At 32.3% G+C, this 17,036-nt stretch overlaps 1 protein-coding gene across 2 annotated transcripts; it reads left to right on the top strand.

Moving 5' to 3' along the window:
• The first annotated feature begins 5,884 nt into the window (after positions 1-5,884).
• LOC121211111 (tobamovirus multiplication protein 2A) lies at positions 5,885-9,973 on the top strand. Of its 2 annotated transcripts, none has more exons than XM_041083402.1 (7): positions 5,885-6,034; positions 6,557-6,869; positions 7,523-7,622; positions 7,801-7,881; positions 7,975-8,079; positions 8,931-9,140; positions 9,629-9,973. In XM_041083402.1, exons 2-7 carry the CDS (start codon positions 6,631-6,633, stop codon positions 9,734-9,736), a joined length of 843 nt encoding a protein of 280 aa, XP_040939336.1. In that variant the 5' UTR covers positions 5,885-6,034; positions 6,557-6,630; the 3' UTR covers positions 9,737-9,973. The 2 variants fall into 2 exon arrangements, with proteins under 2 accessions (XP_040939336.1, XP_040939337.1); XM_041083403.1 differs by having other exon boundaries at positions 5,890-6,034; positions 6,618-6,869.
• Positions 9,974-17,036: the final 7,063 nt, after the last annotated feature.

The following is a 17,036-nucleotide window of genomic DNA, read 5'->3' as shown; positions in this document are numbered from 1 at the left end:
AAACAATTTAAAAAATATCAGAAGATGAGACATCATCAAAGAATTTGAAAAAGCAATACTCAGCAAAAGACGGTTGCACAAGTGAATTTGCAACAAAAAAATGTTACTCAAGTTGCTGACGGATGAGCATTTCTTTGTGGCCACTTGCTTTGCAATCTCTCATTCAAGTGAGAAATGACTTATTGATAGTGGTTGCACCAACTATATAACTTTCGATTGTGATCAAAGAGTTGGATACTTCGGTAGTTTTCCAAGTAAAGATTGGCAATGGAGACTAAATTGCGGTTAAGGGAAAATGTACAGTTGCAATTGAAATCATTTATGTACAAAATTTATCAAAGATATTTGTACCTAACATCAGTCAAATTCAAAAGGGTCTCAAAGTTATCTTTGAAACTAATCAGTGTTTAATTAAAGATACAAATGACGACGGTGTATTTAAAGTAAAAATGAAAGGGAAGAGTTTTGCAGTTGATTTATTGGAGAAGGAGAAAGTCATATTCTCTACAACAAATATCCATGCTGAAGTTTGTTACAAGAGGCCTAGACATTTCAATCATGTAGCTGTTGTAAATTTGCAAAGAAAAGAATTGGTTCAAGGTCTCCCTTGTCTTGAATGTGCAATTCCAAATTGTAAAACTTGCCAACAAAGAAAGCAATTGAGACTTCCATTCAAGCAATCATGTAGCTGGTGTATTTTGGCAATTCAAGCAATGGATTGAAATGCAAAGTGGACACAAAATTCAAGCTTTGAGATATGATAATGACGGGGAGTACACCTATAATTAATTTAATCTTTTCTGTGAAGAAGCGAAGATTGAACATAAACTCACTGCTCCATACACTCCACAACAAAATAGAGTCAACGAGAGAAAAAATGGTACCATAATGAAGATGGCTAGATGTTTGACGTTTGAAAATAATTTGCCAAAAAAATATTGGCAGAAACGGTACACACTGCAGTTTTCCCAAAAGCTTATAAAATTTTCCAACCAAGCACTAATAAAACTTTGATAAGTAGAGATGTCCATTTCATGGAGAATGATGAGTGGAATTGAGTAGGAAAACAAATAGCTGTGGTACTTGATCAAGTTTCAAAGTTGCAACTCAAGGAAGATGAGTCGGTTGATAATATGCCCGTTAGAGGCATGAGATCACTTTCTGATATTTACTAAAGATGCAACGCGGTTTTACTCAAACCAACAAATTTCTAGGAAGCTGAGAAGGATCAAAAATGGATTTAAGCAATGAAGGAGGAACTCATGATGATCGAAGAAAATGATACATGGAAGTTGGTAAAAAGACCTGCAAATAAAAAAGTGATTGGAGTGAAATAGGCATCTAGAACCAATTGAATCCCGATAGCTCAATCAACAAGCATAAAGCTAGACTTGTTGTAAAAGGGTATGCTTAGATTTTTTGTGTTGATATTTCTGAGACTTTTGCTCTTGCCGCTAAACTAGAAAGAGGCGTCGAGAGTATGATACAACAAAATTGATGAGCACTTAATGCAATTGCATTTCAAAAGAAGTCTAAATGAAGCTACCCTCTACATCAAAGGTGATGAAATCAATTTTGTTGTTGTTTCCTTATATGTGGATGATTTGCTGGTTACAGGAAGCAATGAAGAACTTGTGAGAAAGGCCAAAGAAGATATGAAGCAAACTTTCGAGATGACAGATTTGAGAGAAATGACTTGTTGTCTAGGAATGGAAATAAAGTAGAAAAATGAAGAAGTGTTTATCTGTCAAAAGAAGTATGCTAAGAAAATTTTGAAAAAATTCAAAATGGATGAATGCAAGAGTGTAGATACTCCAATGTGTCAAAAGGAGAAACTGAGCAAAAAAATGAAGCTGAAAAAGTCGATAAAACCTTTTACAGAAATCTAGTTGGTTGCCTGATGTATCTAACGACTACAAGACTTGATATCTTACATTCTGTAAGTCTATTATCTAGATTTATGAATTGTGCAACAGAAACACATCTTACAACTGCTAAAAGAGTCCTTAGATATGTGATAGGAACACTGAATTATGGAATCAGATTTTGTGCAAATTAGGATTATGTTTTGCAAGGTTATTCAGATAGTGACTGGGGAGGTTCGCTTGATGATTTGAAAAGCATTTCAAGTTACTGTTTCAAGTTTGGTTTAAACTACAATAGAAGTTGAATTTATTGCAACTAGTGCTGTTATCAATCAACCTTTGTGGTTAATTTTTTTTAACGGATTTGAAGCAAGAAGGATGCACAAAAGTGTTCATTGATAATCAAGTTGCAATTTCTATCTCTAACAATCCTATTTTTCATGGGAAAAATGAAGCATTTCAATATCAAATTATTTTCTCTTGAAGAAGTGTTGAAGAAAGGTTTAATTGGTTTAAAGTACTGCAAATCTAAATTTCAATTAGCTGATATATTTACAAAGCTCTTACTAAGAAGCAAGTTTGAGTTTTTTAGAGAAACTTGGAGTTTGCAGCAACCAAAGCAAGAAGGAGTGTTCAAGTTGTGCTTCAACTGCTCAAGATTTAGTCAAAACAACCTTGATGATTTTTTGTTTCACTATTGTTGCTAATTTAGGGGATTGTTGATCATAAAATCTGGTAATTGTTTGATTCTAGTGTCACGGGTTGCAATTCAAAGCCTGTGACCATCGCGCAAAATGCATCCCATGGAAGTCAATCAGTTGGATGGGATCATTTGACCCACAAAAATTGACCCAATTCAAAAAACTGAAGGAGAAACCTATTTATTTAAAGCCTGGGTGACCTAATGAAGCAGATATGAAAAATTAGGTTACATTAGTAAATAGGGAAATGTTTGATTTGATTTGATTGCGTAAATCTTGTAAATACCTTGTAGGGATAAGCTTCATCTCGTCTGTGATATAAATTTGGCTAGACCGTTATATTTTGGGGAGCTCAACTATAAATAGGGAGCCTCCCTTCATTTTGTGAATACTAAATTGAGAGTATTTACTCAAACACCTCTCGTGCATTGTTTTTATATGGTTATTCTGTTCTTTTGAGCAAATTTTTTTTTTGGCTTGTGTTGCTTTCGTTATATAACTTGGTGCCTTGAAGAAATTCTGTAAGGATCTTTATTTTATGAGAGTTAAGTTAACTTAGACTGCACGAATTGCGATACTAAAGGTCTAATCCTATGATTCTAAGATATTTTTTTTTTGTATTTAAATAGCACTTCAACTAGATAAAAATGTGAATCAACCAACAATTATTTCCATATTTCTTTTCTCCCAGCCTTTTTCTTTCTTTATTTTAAGTTACAACAAAATTTTATTCCAATAGTTTTTCTTTTCTCCCAGCCTTTTTCTTTCTTTATTTTAAGTTACAACAAAATTTTATTCCAATAGTTTTGGACCACCCTTCTTTGTTGCACTTTTAACTATTTCATACTCCGATGCCATCATTTTTATCAAGTCGGGAAAAAAAATTACAGATTCACAGGGCGTTTGATTTATAGGATTCTTTTTTTTATGAAGTCAAGTTGAAGTAACAGAGTAATTCATTGATATGGGTTCGAATGGTGTTACTCATAAGATGCTTTTTAAGTTGTTGCTGACATCATCCATACAAAGAAAAAAAAGTCAAAAGTGAATACAATCTAACCCATTGGCATAATAAAAAAAATTATGTTACACTTTTGAGTTACCGATTGAGTCACCAAACGATTCATAAAATAATTGTTTAACTTAACAAGACTTTTTTTTCTTATTTTCGTTTCTTCTATACGAATGATATGTGATAAATGTGTAGAACTCTTCAAAATTTTGAGTGTTGGAGTCTAACTCCAACCTACACTCTAATATAGAAAATTATTTTAAAATGATTTAAAATTATGAAAATAATAATAAATGATTAAAAAATAATTTTATATATTTTTAACTATTATTTGTCCAAGTTTATCCTGAACGTAGTTTTTCAAATAATAATTAAAAATATTTATTTTAAGTTTTTTAAATTTTTTTAATATTTACTGGCATCGCACATGAGATGCACATGTCACTCTACATGTTGCTGCCTATTTACTCCGTTAACCACATCATCACTTAATAGTATAAATAGATGAAATTTTTAATGAAATAACTAATTTACTCTTTAATCTAATATAAATAATTAATTTACCCATTTTTAAGTAAAATGAGCAAAATACAATTTGAACATCTAGCATAGAATTTTAATGATACTTTTAACTATAAGAAATATGTATTCATTAAATAAATATGGAAGCATCCGATAGGGTTAGTTGGGAATAAAATATGGACAGTTAGTTGGTGTTTTGAACGACGGTTACGGTCCCTCCAAATTCTAAACGTATTCTATTATTCTCCCGCCCCTACTTTCCTCTCTAATATATAAAAATGATAATTATTATAAAATAATATCAACGACAACAATCATTAAAGTATTTTATCGTTTGTGTAACTCGATTCAATAAAAATAGAAGTTATAAGATAATAAAGACGGACCAAAATGTAAAAAGGAAAAAGATTTTATTAAAATTGCTATTCCACCACAACATTGCTGTTTTCTATTCTAATTTCTCACCGCCCAAATTCTTGTTCTTATATCACATTTTAACAAATTCTTTCTAAATCATGACACGTGTCTTTTTACAATTAGGTTCATTCTATCATTAAAAAAAATGTAAAGGTTTTTTTTACACAATGCCTAAAACTATTCATAATTCATTTTCAACTCATAAATAAGAGGATAATGCGCTTAAACGCATTTAAACTCATATCCTCCTACATTAGCAACAATATCTATGCCAATTGAACTATATGATGACAAAATTAAAACATAATAATATATAAATTCAATTTTAGAAACATGATAATTGTTATTAGACTAAATTTAAATAAATAATCTTTTGAAATTATTTTTAAAATATAAATATTATAATAGTAAATGTTGTGAAATTCTATTTTTATACTTAGTTTTTAATTTAATTTAAATTATTAATTAGTGACTGTAGATAAAAATTATAATTCTTGAAAAAAAAAACAATTTTTGTGATAAATTATATTATAAATGAAAAAACAAAGTATTAATCAAAAGATCGAAGTATATTAAATCATTAAGAATGAGATGCAAATCAATCTATTTATTGAACTAATTATTGCAATTTCTTTGCTAATGGTTTGGATCTCTAATCTCATTTTCCCTATAAAATATTAGCTATATTTATACTTATTTATATAAAACTCTGATAAAATCCCATTTCATAAATCAGAAAATATGTGGATTTTTATTTTTTTAGATTTTATATGATATTTTAAAATAAAATAACTTAACTCACTCTTTTAAAATCATATCTTTAAAACTATCTTTTTCCTTAAATAAAAATACCATTCTTTTTTTTTTTAAATACCATCCATGTAATGATATATATACATATATTTGATAGACCTATATAATCCATTTAATATATATTTGATGAAAAATATGAAAGTCCCTGAGTTTAAGGGTGAGTTTGGATGGGCGGTGCGTTTACCTGCGCTTAGTGTAAAAACAGCGGTGGCGGTGAGATTAGATACTGTAGTGATACAGTAGCGTGAGACAAAAAGTAAACTAAACGCACCACACCGCACTCAATCGCCCATCCAAACCCACCCTAAGTTTAAGTATTCAAGTTTGAGATTTATCATTTACAATATTATGTATAGGTTTTTAAATTCTCTCATATGCAATTGTAATGGATGGGTTTTAGTTCAATTAGTGCAATCAATTTGTTGTTTTTGTTTCTATTAGCTCTTATTAGTTCTTAATCTGTTTATGATATAATGATTTGATTTTGTATTGTGATTATTCGGACCGAAGTTTGTAACAATTTGATATTTAATATTTAAATATCCAGCATCCTTAGAAGAGGGGCAACAATGGCATTTTGATTTTGACAAGAGCAAACAAAAATAAATATGCCAGAAATAAGCTAAAATTTTGAGAAAAAAACTGTCGTTATTTTTTCCTATCCTTTGAATACTTTTCGTAATCGAATTCCTCACTCGAAAACTGTAAGTGCTCGAATCAATTTATCTTTTTTCGTGCGATTTAAACTAGAAATTATATATTAAGCATTGTATTGGTTTTGATTTTACTTGTGAAGTTAGGTAGAAATTTTGTTTATTATTGATTAATGTCTTTTTTACATTGCATAAATAAGATGATTTTATTAAAGCGTTTTTTTCTGGGATCTCATTGGAACCAAGAATTCTGAAAACCCAAATTGATTCCTCAGAAAAATCAGGAGAAAAACATGATATTTATGTATGTGTGCGTGTGTGTGTATATAACATTGTAAGTTAAAAAATCTGTATCTTCAGAAATTTACGCTCTTAAAGAATGTTATGCTTTTTCTTTTGTATGTGAAAGAAGCTAGGTTTTTGGCTGCTTTCTTTTTTATCTGCAAAAAGTTCTAAAATAATGAAAAGAGTTTGTAATAGTTCACATGATTCTATTTTCTTCTACAATTTGAGATACCCATTTTGATGATTCAATTATAGATGTAATGTGTAAATGTGAGTTTTTTTTTTAAGGTAATTTTACAAGTTGGTGAAATAGGAGATACTTACTAGAACTTTAATAAAATCAACGAAGATCATTATTGAGGATGGCTTGTAGAGGATGCTTAGAATGCTTGCTGAAGCTCTTGAACTTTTTGGTGACTGTTGCTGGTTTGGCAATGGTTGGATATGGAATCTACTTGTTTGTTAAGTACAAAGATGCTGCTGATACAGTCATGCTTTTCTCACCTGTGGGCAGTGATCAAGACTTGATACAGCTTGGTCGGCCAATGCTCATGGCTGTCTCTCTTTCGTCTAGTATATTTGATAATCTACCAAAAGCATGGTATGAGTTCACAATATTTGCTTATAATTAGATATTTTTTGTCTTATTTCAAAATATGGCTATGTAGAATATGTAAAATTGCCCTTCATTCACTGCCCTTGAATTTCAATCATACTAGCTTTAATGGTTTTTTCTTCCAAGATCCCCCTGATGCTTGGTGGTGGGGTCATTTTACTTGTTATACAATGTTACCGTTGGCTTGGTGGCAGTTAATATTTGGAATGTGATTTACCTCGTAGGCTTGCTAGTCTTGACTCTTGATGACTCCTGCAAAATAGGTAACAGCTAGGGTAGTTCCAAGGCAGTGAGATCGCAATGTTAACAATTCTTCCTTTTTCCCCCCTTGGTTATCTATGATTCTCACAAGAAAGAGAAGAACTCAATCAGGCTTTCATCATTTTGGGCTTAGATTGTGTTGATCTTGATTTAAAGTCCGAGGCTAGCTAGGCTGAGATTGAGCAGCTGCAATTTGTATCCACCATTCTGGTTCATGACTTGTCAACTATTTGTTCTCTGATTTCTCGTGGTCATGTGTATTATTGAAGGATATAGTGCTGAGTTATCTATTTATATGCTTGTTTTCAAGTGCTCATTTGAGTAGAATTGTCTGCATGTTCTCTCGAGTTTTGACTGTCGAATTTCTAATTTTGCAGGTTTTTATATTTATTTATTGGAGTAGGTGTGGTTCTCTTCATTATATCCTGTTTTGGTTGTATTGGCACTGCAACAAGGAATTTATGTTGCTTGACTTGTGTATCCTAATTACTCATTTGATGTTTTCCAAAGTGGCAATAATGATGTCACGTGGATATCATGTAGCATCATAGCAAAGTTATAATCTAGTTGTTCACGGATAGCTAATTGGTTAATCCTCCTTCTCCAATCATTTTTGTTCTCTTTCACGATGATTGGTTTCCTTAAGGCAACATAGTATTCGCTGCTCGTATTCATGTTGATCTTGGTGGAACTGGGATGTGCAGCTTTCATTTTTTTTGACAAAAGCTGGAAAGATGTAAGTTTTGTGTTAACTTTTTGGTCCCTTCCTGCACCCTTATTCAATTGAAGATGGTCTGCTTGTTTATCTAATTTGTGCTAATTTCTTTAGGAGATTCCTACAGATAAGACAGGAGATTTTGACTTGATATATGAATTTCTGGAAGAAAACTGGACTATTGTCAAATGGGTTGCTCTCGGAATTGTTGTCCTAGAGGTAAGAGTAATGTGACTGTGCTGCTAATCCCTAGGACTTATAGATTACTTCACATGCAAGCACCCTCATGTTCATTCTAATGCTCAATACTGAGCTTCAGTTGATAGATTGAGAGTTGTTGAAGGAAGTTAATTCTAGCACAAGGATTCCCCTTGGAGTTCCTATTAATTTAAAACATGCAAACTTCATTTTTTATTCATGGCATTTGCAGTTTGTTTCTTTGTACTTTCAGTTAGCTTTTGGAAATATGGCAGGATGCTTTGGGATGACAATGCCCAGAATAACCTACGATTCCTTGTTCTTACTAAGTAGATAGGATTTGGCCTTGGATGTCTATCTATGGTGAATATATTCTGCATATACAAATAGATATGATCATATTTAAAGGCTGTAATCAAAGATTAAAGTCAAAATGCATTTAATTTTATCATAATGAAGGGAAGTTGAAAACTTCATCGTCTATCATTAATGGGGACATTTTCTGTTCTGTTCTTTTCTGTGTGGATTATAAGCTGATTGTAATCGAAATTATTTCAGTCATAAGAGACTGTCACTTGGAGAAATCTGTGTTATATTTGTCAAAAGCAAAAGTAAGTTGATAAGTTGCCTTGTATGTTCTGTATGCATGAAACCAGATGGAGTTGTGCTTTATGACCTTTTTTTTCCCGTGCTGGATGATAATGGCACAGAAAAATGAATATTTATTGCTTTGGTGCTGTTTATGCATCAAAATGAAGCCTTGAATCAATTGAAAACTGTCACTGATGTCTCCTAGAATAACATCCAGGCTGCTTTAATTTCTGTGGGCACTAACATTACAGATTGGGTGTGATAACCACTTGAACTTGCAGGCTTTCATTTTCTGGTTAGCACTTATGGTCAGGGCTGCCAATATTCCTGCTGATTATGACAGTGATGATGATTTCATTGCACGAAGGGAACAAAGACAGCCTTTAATTAGCAGGCCACCCTCAGTTCCAGCTTCAGGTGTACCTGTTTCTGTCAGCCTTGATCAACGGCCCAGCAGAAATGATGCTTGGAGTGCACGTATGAGAGAAAAGGTGCTTTCTTTCTCTTTGATAGATTGACATATAATTGTCTTCTCTTGTAACGTTTTGCTTGCACCAATTCTCACATCATAACTTGATTTTCTGGAGACTGGGATCCTTCTGTTGAATTAATAATCTGATAAGTGCTAACATTAAGGGTTTAAGATTATTATGTAAATTTGTATACTAAAATCTTGAATCAAATGCTTGTGTTAAATGAATGTTCTTTCTCTGGCCAACACATCCTACCTGACAATAAATAACAATAAGAAAATCTCAAACTACTACTTTTGGTAAAATTCTAAAATATTCTGCAATTCTCCGTATATATTTAGGACTGAACATATTTTGGTTGCCGGTGGGCCAAAAAGCATTTTTAGTTTATCAGAATGGAGAACCCTCCCTCTAACCCCAATGTTTAGCTCTCCTTATTGTTCTCTTAACATTTTGCTTAATTTGTAGCTCTAACTTTGTTTTTCACTGGTTATGTATTGAATCAGTATGGGCTGGATACATCTGAGTTCACATACAACCCCGCAGAGTCAAACAGGTACCAGCAGGTGGTGCCACCACCAGCCGAAGAAAGAAGCCGTTGCACAATTATGTGATGAAGAATGATATTCCGGGTTTTTGGCAGAAATCTTGATTTGGTTGGCTTCCTAAAAGATAGCATGAGAACTTAATTTTTTTTTTTTGGTTGATCTTGTGTAGGATACACAAATTCAGTTACTTTATATGTATTCCCACTCCCACTCCATTTGACATCTTTTAGAGATCAAACATTTTCCAAATGCTTAAACCATTTTTGTGTGTAAAATTTGGACTGCTACACTTGGGTTTCACAATAAGTTGCAGCTGAGCTTAACTGTTTAGGCTTATAAATTCTTTTGCAGCCATCAAGGATGGTCGTAGCTACCCATCAATTAGATATAGTGAGGAGGCAAATACAACTCTGCCTTTTCACTTATCTCTTCTTTCCCATGCAGTAAAAGGGTAATACGCCATAAAATGATAAAGAAAGTAAGCTTATAATGGACGTCCACAAGCTCCATAGTATTTTACCAAAAAAAAAAAGTTAGGAATTGCATATGTTAAGAATTCAAGGAAAAAAAAGTTAATAAATTCAAATTAGATCAATATAAAATATAAATAATTGAATGATTGGAATAAAATTATATACATGACAATTATGGTCAGACTAGAATGTTGTATTTTTTTATTATCAATTTACATAAACCATGTTTTTTTCTCTTTGAATAATACCAGCTATTTTTCAAACTCGTGGTATAGCCTTGTAGGTTTCAACCTATGGGTGTGAAGTTGAAGTCTGAACCAATGGTAAAAAGTGGTTGAGAGGAGAGCGCCCAAGATAGAAGTCAACAGACGTACCATCATCTTCTATTCCCTCGAAATTGATTTCCCAACGCACGAACACAGTAGTTGGTTAAAATAAAAGATAGTAATTTAGTAGCATTGTTAAGTGGAAGTCATTTTCACTATTCTTTTTTATAGCGTCCCCATCGCAGCTCTCATTTAAACGCCCCCAAGGTAAACCCTTGTCCACTCTCCAATGTGGTCCAAACCCTCAAATTCCCCATTTCATAAACACAACACAACAAAACAAATCAATTATGACCCCCCCCCCCCAAAATGTATATCCAGTTTCATTTGGGTTAATATATTTTGAGTAGTTGGTAGTGATGAAAGTTGACGATAAAGGATTATGTGTAATGCATAAAGGTGAGTATTCAATCGAATCGAGTTACAAATTTTAAGTTAATCGAGTTAAATAAATTTTATTTTATTATATTAATTCGATTTGAATTTTTTTCGAATTGAGTCAAGCAGAATGAATTTCGAGTCGAGTTGAGTCGAATCAAAATTGTTTGAGTTAAATTAAAAATTTAAACCTCTCAAATTAAATTATTGTTACAGTATAAATATAATTAATTCCATGCTAGAGCATATAAATTTAAAACCATATATATTTGAAAACTATTTCAAAGTAAAATAAAAAAATACTTAGTATAATAAACTTGAATCATTAATTCTTATTCAGTTCTCTAAAATTATTATTCTAGACAATTTTTTATTTTTCAACTTTCTTTATATTTTTTAGAATTTTTATTGAAATTTTTATAATTTTTTAAAAAATATAAAATTTGAAATTTTTATAAATATTTTGAATTTTTAAAAATTATTTTGAATTATTTTGTAATTTTTTTATTGAGGGAGACCAATTTACTTATTTTCAAATATGACAGATATCAAAAAGATATTTATACAAATGTATTATTTAAATTATTCGAATTATAAAATTAAACTCAATTCAAATTTAAAACTCAAATTATTTTTTTGAGTTAAATTAAATAATTCAAATAACTTGAAATTCAACTTTTTTTTAACTTTTTTAAATTAAATCGAAATTTACTCCCCGTATTAACTTTTCATTTTTGTCTTTGTATGATTTGTTAATTGAGTAACGATAAACATGGATGAATGACACACAACAAAAGCTTTATTCTTGATCCGCTCATTCCCCTGACAATACCTCAAATAATCAGGATATTGATGGGAAAGTTTGGCTGCTTTTAAAATTAAAATTAGGGTTCTGAGTTGTATATGCAGTGATGGTGGGTAATTGTACAAGAAAATGACTAATTACAACTACTTATCAAAATTTTTGTACCTTTTGCTTTGTGGTGGTCCATGACTTAACAAATCAACGGATCCGAAGAAAAAAAAATTAAAAACAGGGGGAGATTTTGGCAATTTGTCTCTGGTTTTGAACTTTTAATCGATTTATGGCAATATTATTCATGGACTAAATAAAATTTATATTTAACAAATTAGTGTGATACAACCTTCTCAAATAATTAACTAATCACCGTGCTTTTATTAGATTAACAACAATTTTATGGTAAAAATATGTGCCTTGATAAGTAGATGGAAATTTGGTGAAAATAATACTATACTTTGATCTTGAAAGAATTGTCCATTTGGGGGGATGTGAATCAGGTGAACTCCTTTTCTAATTTTTTGGGTTTTTTTTTTCTTCTTTTGAAGTGTTTGGATGCTGACATTTTTGGGGGCTTTTGGTGTATAATTTCAACAAGGCTCTTGTGCGACTGTGACATGAAACCCATTTCCCAATAACTCTTTAACTTTTTTTTATTAAAACTCTCTTTTTCCCAATAACCCCCATAAATCAAAGTTAATACATGCATAAAAACACATAACATAATTAAAAATAGGCTAAATTACACCATCAGTCACCCAACTTTGGGGTAGCTGACAAAATAGTCACCTAAGTTTCATTTCAGTCACTTAACTTTCGAAAAGTTATAAAGCAGTCACTAACGTTATGAAAAAGTGACAAAATAGTTACTGATTAACAGTTTTCGTTAGGGGGTTAACGAGACTGCTGATGTGGCATGTTAACCAGCTGATGTGGCAAGTTAACTTGCCACGTTGGTGAAGCGGCTGAGGGGTCTTGGTTTAGGGAAAAAAATTGAAGGGATATGAGTTTAGTTTTAGGGTTAGAAATAGATTAAGATTCAAGGGGTTTAGGGGCTTGGGAAAAAAAATCGATTTGGGGAAATTTCGATTTTGATTTGGGGTTTTTAGGGTTGAAATTGATTCGAAAATAGATTAAGAAGGGTTTGGGGTTAAAAATTGTTTCAATAATTGATTAAGAAGGGGACAATTGGTCTTTTTTGTTTGGGGAGAAAAAAAGACGAAACCAGAAACCATTCAGTGTTTTTGATTCTCAGCGACAATGGGCAATAGAAGAGAAGCTACCAATGTTGTTACATCCACTTTAATGGGTAAGTTGTTGCATTTAGTTTTAAATTTTTTGGATTATAATGTTGTTATTTCGATTTAGGGTTATTTCAATTTTAATTTTGATTTTGATTCTGATTTTGATTTTGATTTTGATTTCAATTTTGAAACACTCAGTGATTCTGATTTTGATTTTATTTGCTATTAAAGTGTATGACATATAATGTGTATTGTATGCCATGTGTATGATGTTTATTATTTGTATCTGCCATTGTATGAATGCCATTATCAAACTGATGTTTGTTGTGTATATCTGCCATTGTTAGTATTCAAGCTGCTATATTGTATGTGGCAAAATTAAAATTTGAATGCCATTATCAAATTGATGTTTGCTGCGTATATCTGCCATTGTTTGTATCCAAGCTACTATATTGTAAGTGGCAAAATCAAAATTTGTTATTTACCTTTTTTATTGTACAAGTTATTGTCTGTTATTGTTTTCCATGTGTATGACAAAAATGGTTGTGTTTGTATTAAATTATTAGGTATTTTGTATTGGTTCTTCTGACAGAAATGGTTAAAGTGTTTGCCTTTGTTGTTTGCCTTTATTGATGAGTACTTTGTTTGGTAGGTTTAATTGATGACAATTTTAATGAGAATGAAGAAGACATGTCTGGTAGTGATGTGTCTGGTAGCGATGCATCTGAAAGTGATGTGTTTAATAGGATAGATGTTAATTTAGATGGTTTAAACATGGATGGTATAGGAGTAGATGAACTGTGTGAAAGTGATGATTCTGGAAGGTTAGATAGTGCACATGAATCTGACTCGGATGGCCAAAATTGGCCTGAGTTCAACCTAGAGAATGACATGAGTAATCCTAGACTTAAGGTTGAAATGTATTTAAGTCTAAGGACAGTCTAAAATAAGTTGCCAAGCAGTATGGTAGGTTGAACAATTATTTTATTAAGTTCCCCAAAAATGATTTTAAAAGGTTAAAGGCAGTCTGCAGTGAAAAATGTCCTTGGTTCATATGAGTTTCTAAACTAATGACCCTACTGACTAGACTTGGCAAATTAGGAGTTTAAACCCTAACCATACTTGTTCTAAAGTATATAAAAATAAGAATGTAACTTCAGCTTGGATAGGTGAACATTATAAAAAAAAATTCATTATTAATCCTGATTATTCTCTAAAATCATTACAACAAGATGTCAAAAGAGATTTGTGTTGCATAGTCTCACTAACCAAATGTAGGAGGGCTAAACTTAGGGCATTGAAATTAATTGAAGGAGCTCATAAGGCTTAATATGAAAAGATTTATGAGTATTTGTTGGAGGTTAGGACACAAAATAAAGGAACAAAAACAATCTGTTATCTGGATAACAAGTTGTTTCAAAGGATATATGTCTGTCTGCAGGCATGCAAAGATGGCTATAGGGCTGGTTGTAGGAGGATAGTAGGTTTAGATGGATGTTTCTTGATGGGCTACTATGGTGGCCACTTGTTTGCAGCTGTTGGGATAGATGCAAATAATGGCATCTATCCTCTTGCATATGCTATTTTCGAAAGTGAAAATCAAGCATCATGGCTTTGGTTCTTGGAGTTGCTTGCAATAGACTTCGAAATTGTGAGCTCGTACCAAATATCTTTCATGTCTGACAAACAAAAGGTAAAACTCTATTTATTTATTTTTTATGTTGTTTTTATTTAGGGATTATCAATGAATTAAACTGTTTTTTTTCTAATTGCAGGGACTTTTAGAAGCAATATGTATGTTGTTTCCTAATGTAGCAACAAGACACTATGTTAGACATCTGTATGCCAATTTCAAGAAGGCTGGTTTCTGAACAAAAGAATTAAAAGATTTGCTTTGGAAAGCTGTTAGAGCAAGCACAACAAGGGATTTTGAGGATGCTATGGATGAATTAAGGAAAACCAATCAACATGCTTATGATTGGTTGAAGGAAAAGAACCCTACTCACTAGTTAAAGTCTCACTTCTCAATTAGGAGCCATTCTGACATGTTGGTGAATAATCTTTCTAAATCATTTAACAAGGTAAACCCATATGTTTTATGTTTCTTATTAATCATTAGCAATTCACTAATCATTTATGTTGTTTACTGACAAATGATACTGAAAGCAAGAAGGAAACCTACTCTGACCATGATGGAAACAATAAGGACTAAGATTATGTTGCTTATTGTCAAGAAGAAAGAAGAAGCTGGCAAATGGAAAGGAATGTTGTGTCCAAAGATAAAAAAAAAAGCTGGATGTAAATATAAAAGATTCCTTGAGGTAAAGTTACCATTTTTAATCTTTTTAATGCCTTTATTCTGACTTCATGTTGCTAGTCACATGCTGTTTTAGTGAATGTTTTTAATATGCATGCAGTAATTGTTGGTGTGTTAACTATTTTTTAATATGCATGTAGTGATTATTTTTTTTATAATATACATATAGTGATTGTTTTTTAGGGGGTGTATCATTGTTTTTGGAGCTGCTCAAAAAGTGGTTTTAGTGATTATTTTTTAACCAAGCATGCTGACTGTTTTTTAGGTGTGTTCCATCACATGCTGGTAGGGACAAGTATCAGGTTGAATGTGGTCTTGGCAGCCAGCATATGGTGGACTTAGTTGAGAATTACTGCTTCTACAGGAATTGGGATCTTACTGGCATCCCTTGCATACATGCATTGGCTGTCATTCATCTAAAAAATGAGTTCCTAGGGACCTATAAACAAACCTGGTACACCAAGCAAACCCAACTTCAAATTTACTCCAACTTTATAAGTCCAGTAAGGGGTCCTAAACAATGGGCCTCTTTGTCAAACATGCTGCCAATACTGCCTCCTACTCTAAGAAGACCACCTGGCAGACCTATTAAGGTTAGAAGGAAAAAAAACCTGATGAAACACAAACAATAAAAAGGTTGAGCAAGAGAAGGGTGGACATGAGGTGCAGTAAATGCATGATGGTCGCTAAACTAACTAAAAATTTGACTAAGGCAAGTGCACCTATCGAACAGTAGTATAGTTATGGTGAGACCGGAAATATCGTATCCACAAGGACTAAAAGTACTAGTAATTACTATCTTTTTTACTATCTAGCCTTAGGATTAAATGAATGTTTTTAAACTAAGATTAACTATCTAATTAACTAAGAACACGACAGCGATTAAAGTTGGAAAATACTTTTGGAAAACTGATGGAGAAGACAATACCCAAGGAAGAATCCACCTAGACTTCACTTTATTACTTCTGAATTAGACTATTTATTCACTTGACTTAATCCGTAAAAATCCCTAACTTATGTTAATATCTCTCTTGAGACTAAAAACAACTGACTCTAGGTTGATTAATCGAAATCTCTTTCTAATTAAAACCCTTATTGTCAGATTAACTAGATCTATTGTAACACCCCTAAACCATATCCGTCACCGGAATAGAGTTACGAGGCATTACCGAATTTATACATTAGTATTTGTACAAAACCAATTCATAAATTTGCATTCCAAATCAAAACTTTTCAAATTTCTTCAAAAAGTCCTTAATATGGGCATAAGGGGCGCAATACATGCTTTGGAAGTGGTTCGGGACTAAACTAGCAACTTTGGAAATTTATCCTTGAAGATAGGTGCACACGCCCGTGTGGCCAGCCCGTGCGGAATTCTGACTTGAAATTTTTAAGGATCAAAGGGGCAAATGGCCTGGGCACAGGTTCGTACTGCTAGGCCGTGTGGTACATTGATTTTTCACCATTTTTAAGCCATTTTCACATGATTTTAACACACGACCATGCTTGAAACCTGTGTTCTTCACACGTCTAAGACACACGGCCGTATCTTTTGCTCGTGTACAATCCTGATTTCATATTTAAGAATGCAGGGGACACACGGTCATTTCACATGCCCGTGGGTTGTCCGTGTGTCACACACGGCCTAGACACACTTCCGTGTGTCATACTCGTGTAGACGAAATAAGGCCATTCTAGCTTCATTTCTCACCCCAAACCAATTCATTTACTTGCATGAAATCTTACAAGTATATACCAACCAATTCAACCAATTACCAACATTCAAATCAACATGTTTTCATAATAATTCACAACATATCCGTCTCAAA

This window comes from Gossypium hirsutum, chromosome A12 (genome assembly GCF_007990345.1).
Source record: "Gossypium hirsutum isolate 1008001.06 chromosome A12, Gossypium_hirsutum_v2.1, whole genome shotgun sequence".
In the NCBI taxonomy this organism is placed as follows: domain Eukaryota; kingdom Viridiplantae; phylum Streptophyta; class Magnoliopsida; order Malvales; family Malvaceae; genus Gossypium; species Gossypium hirsutum.
This window is presented reverse-complemented; position numbering and strand designations above follow the sequence as displayed.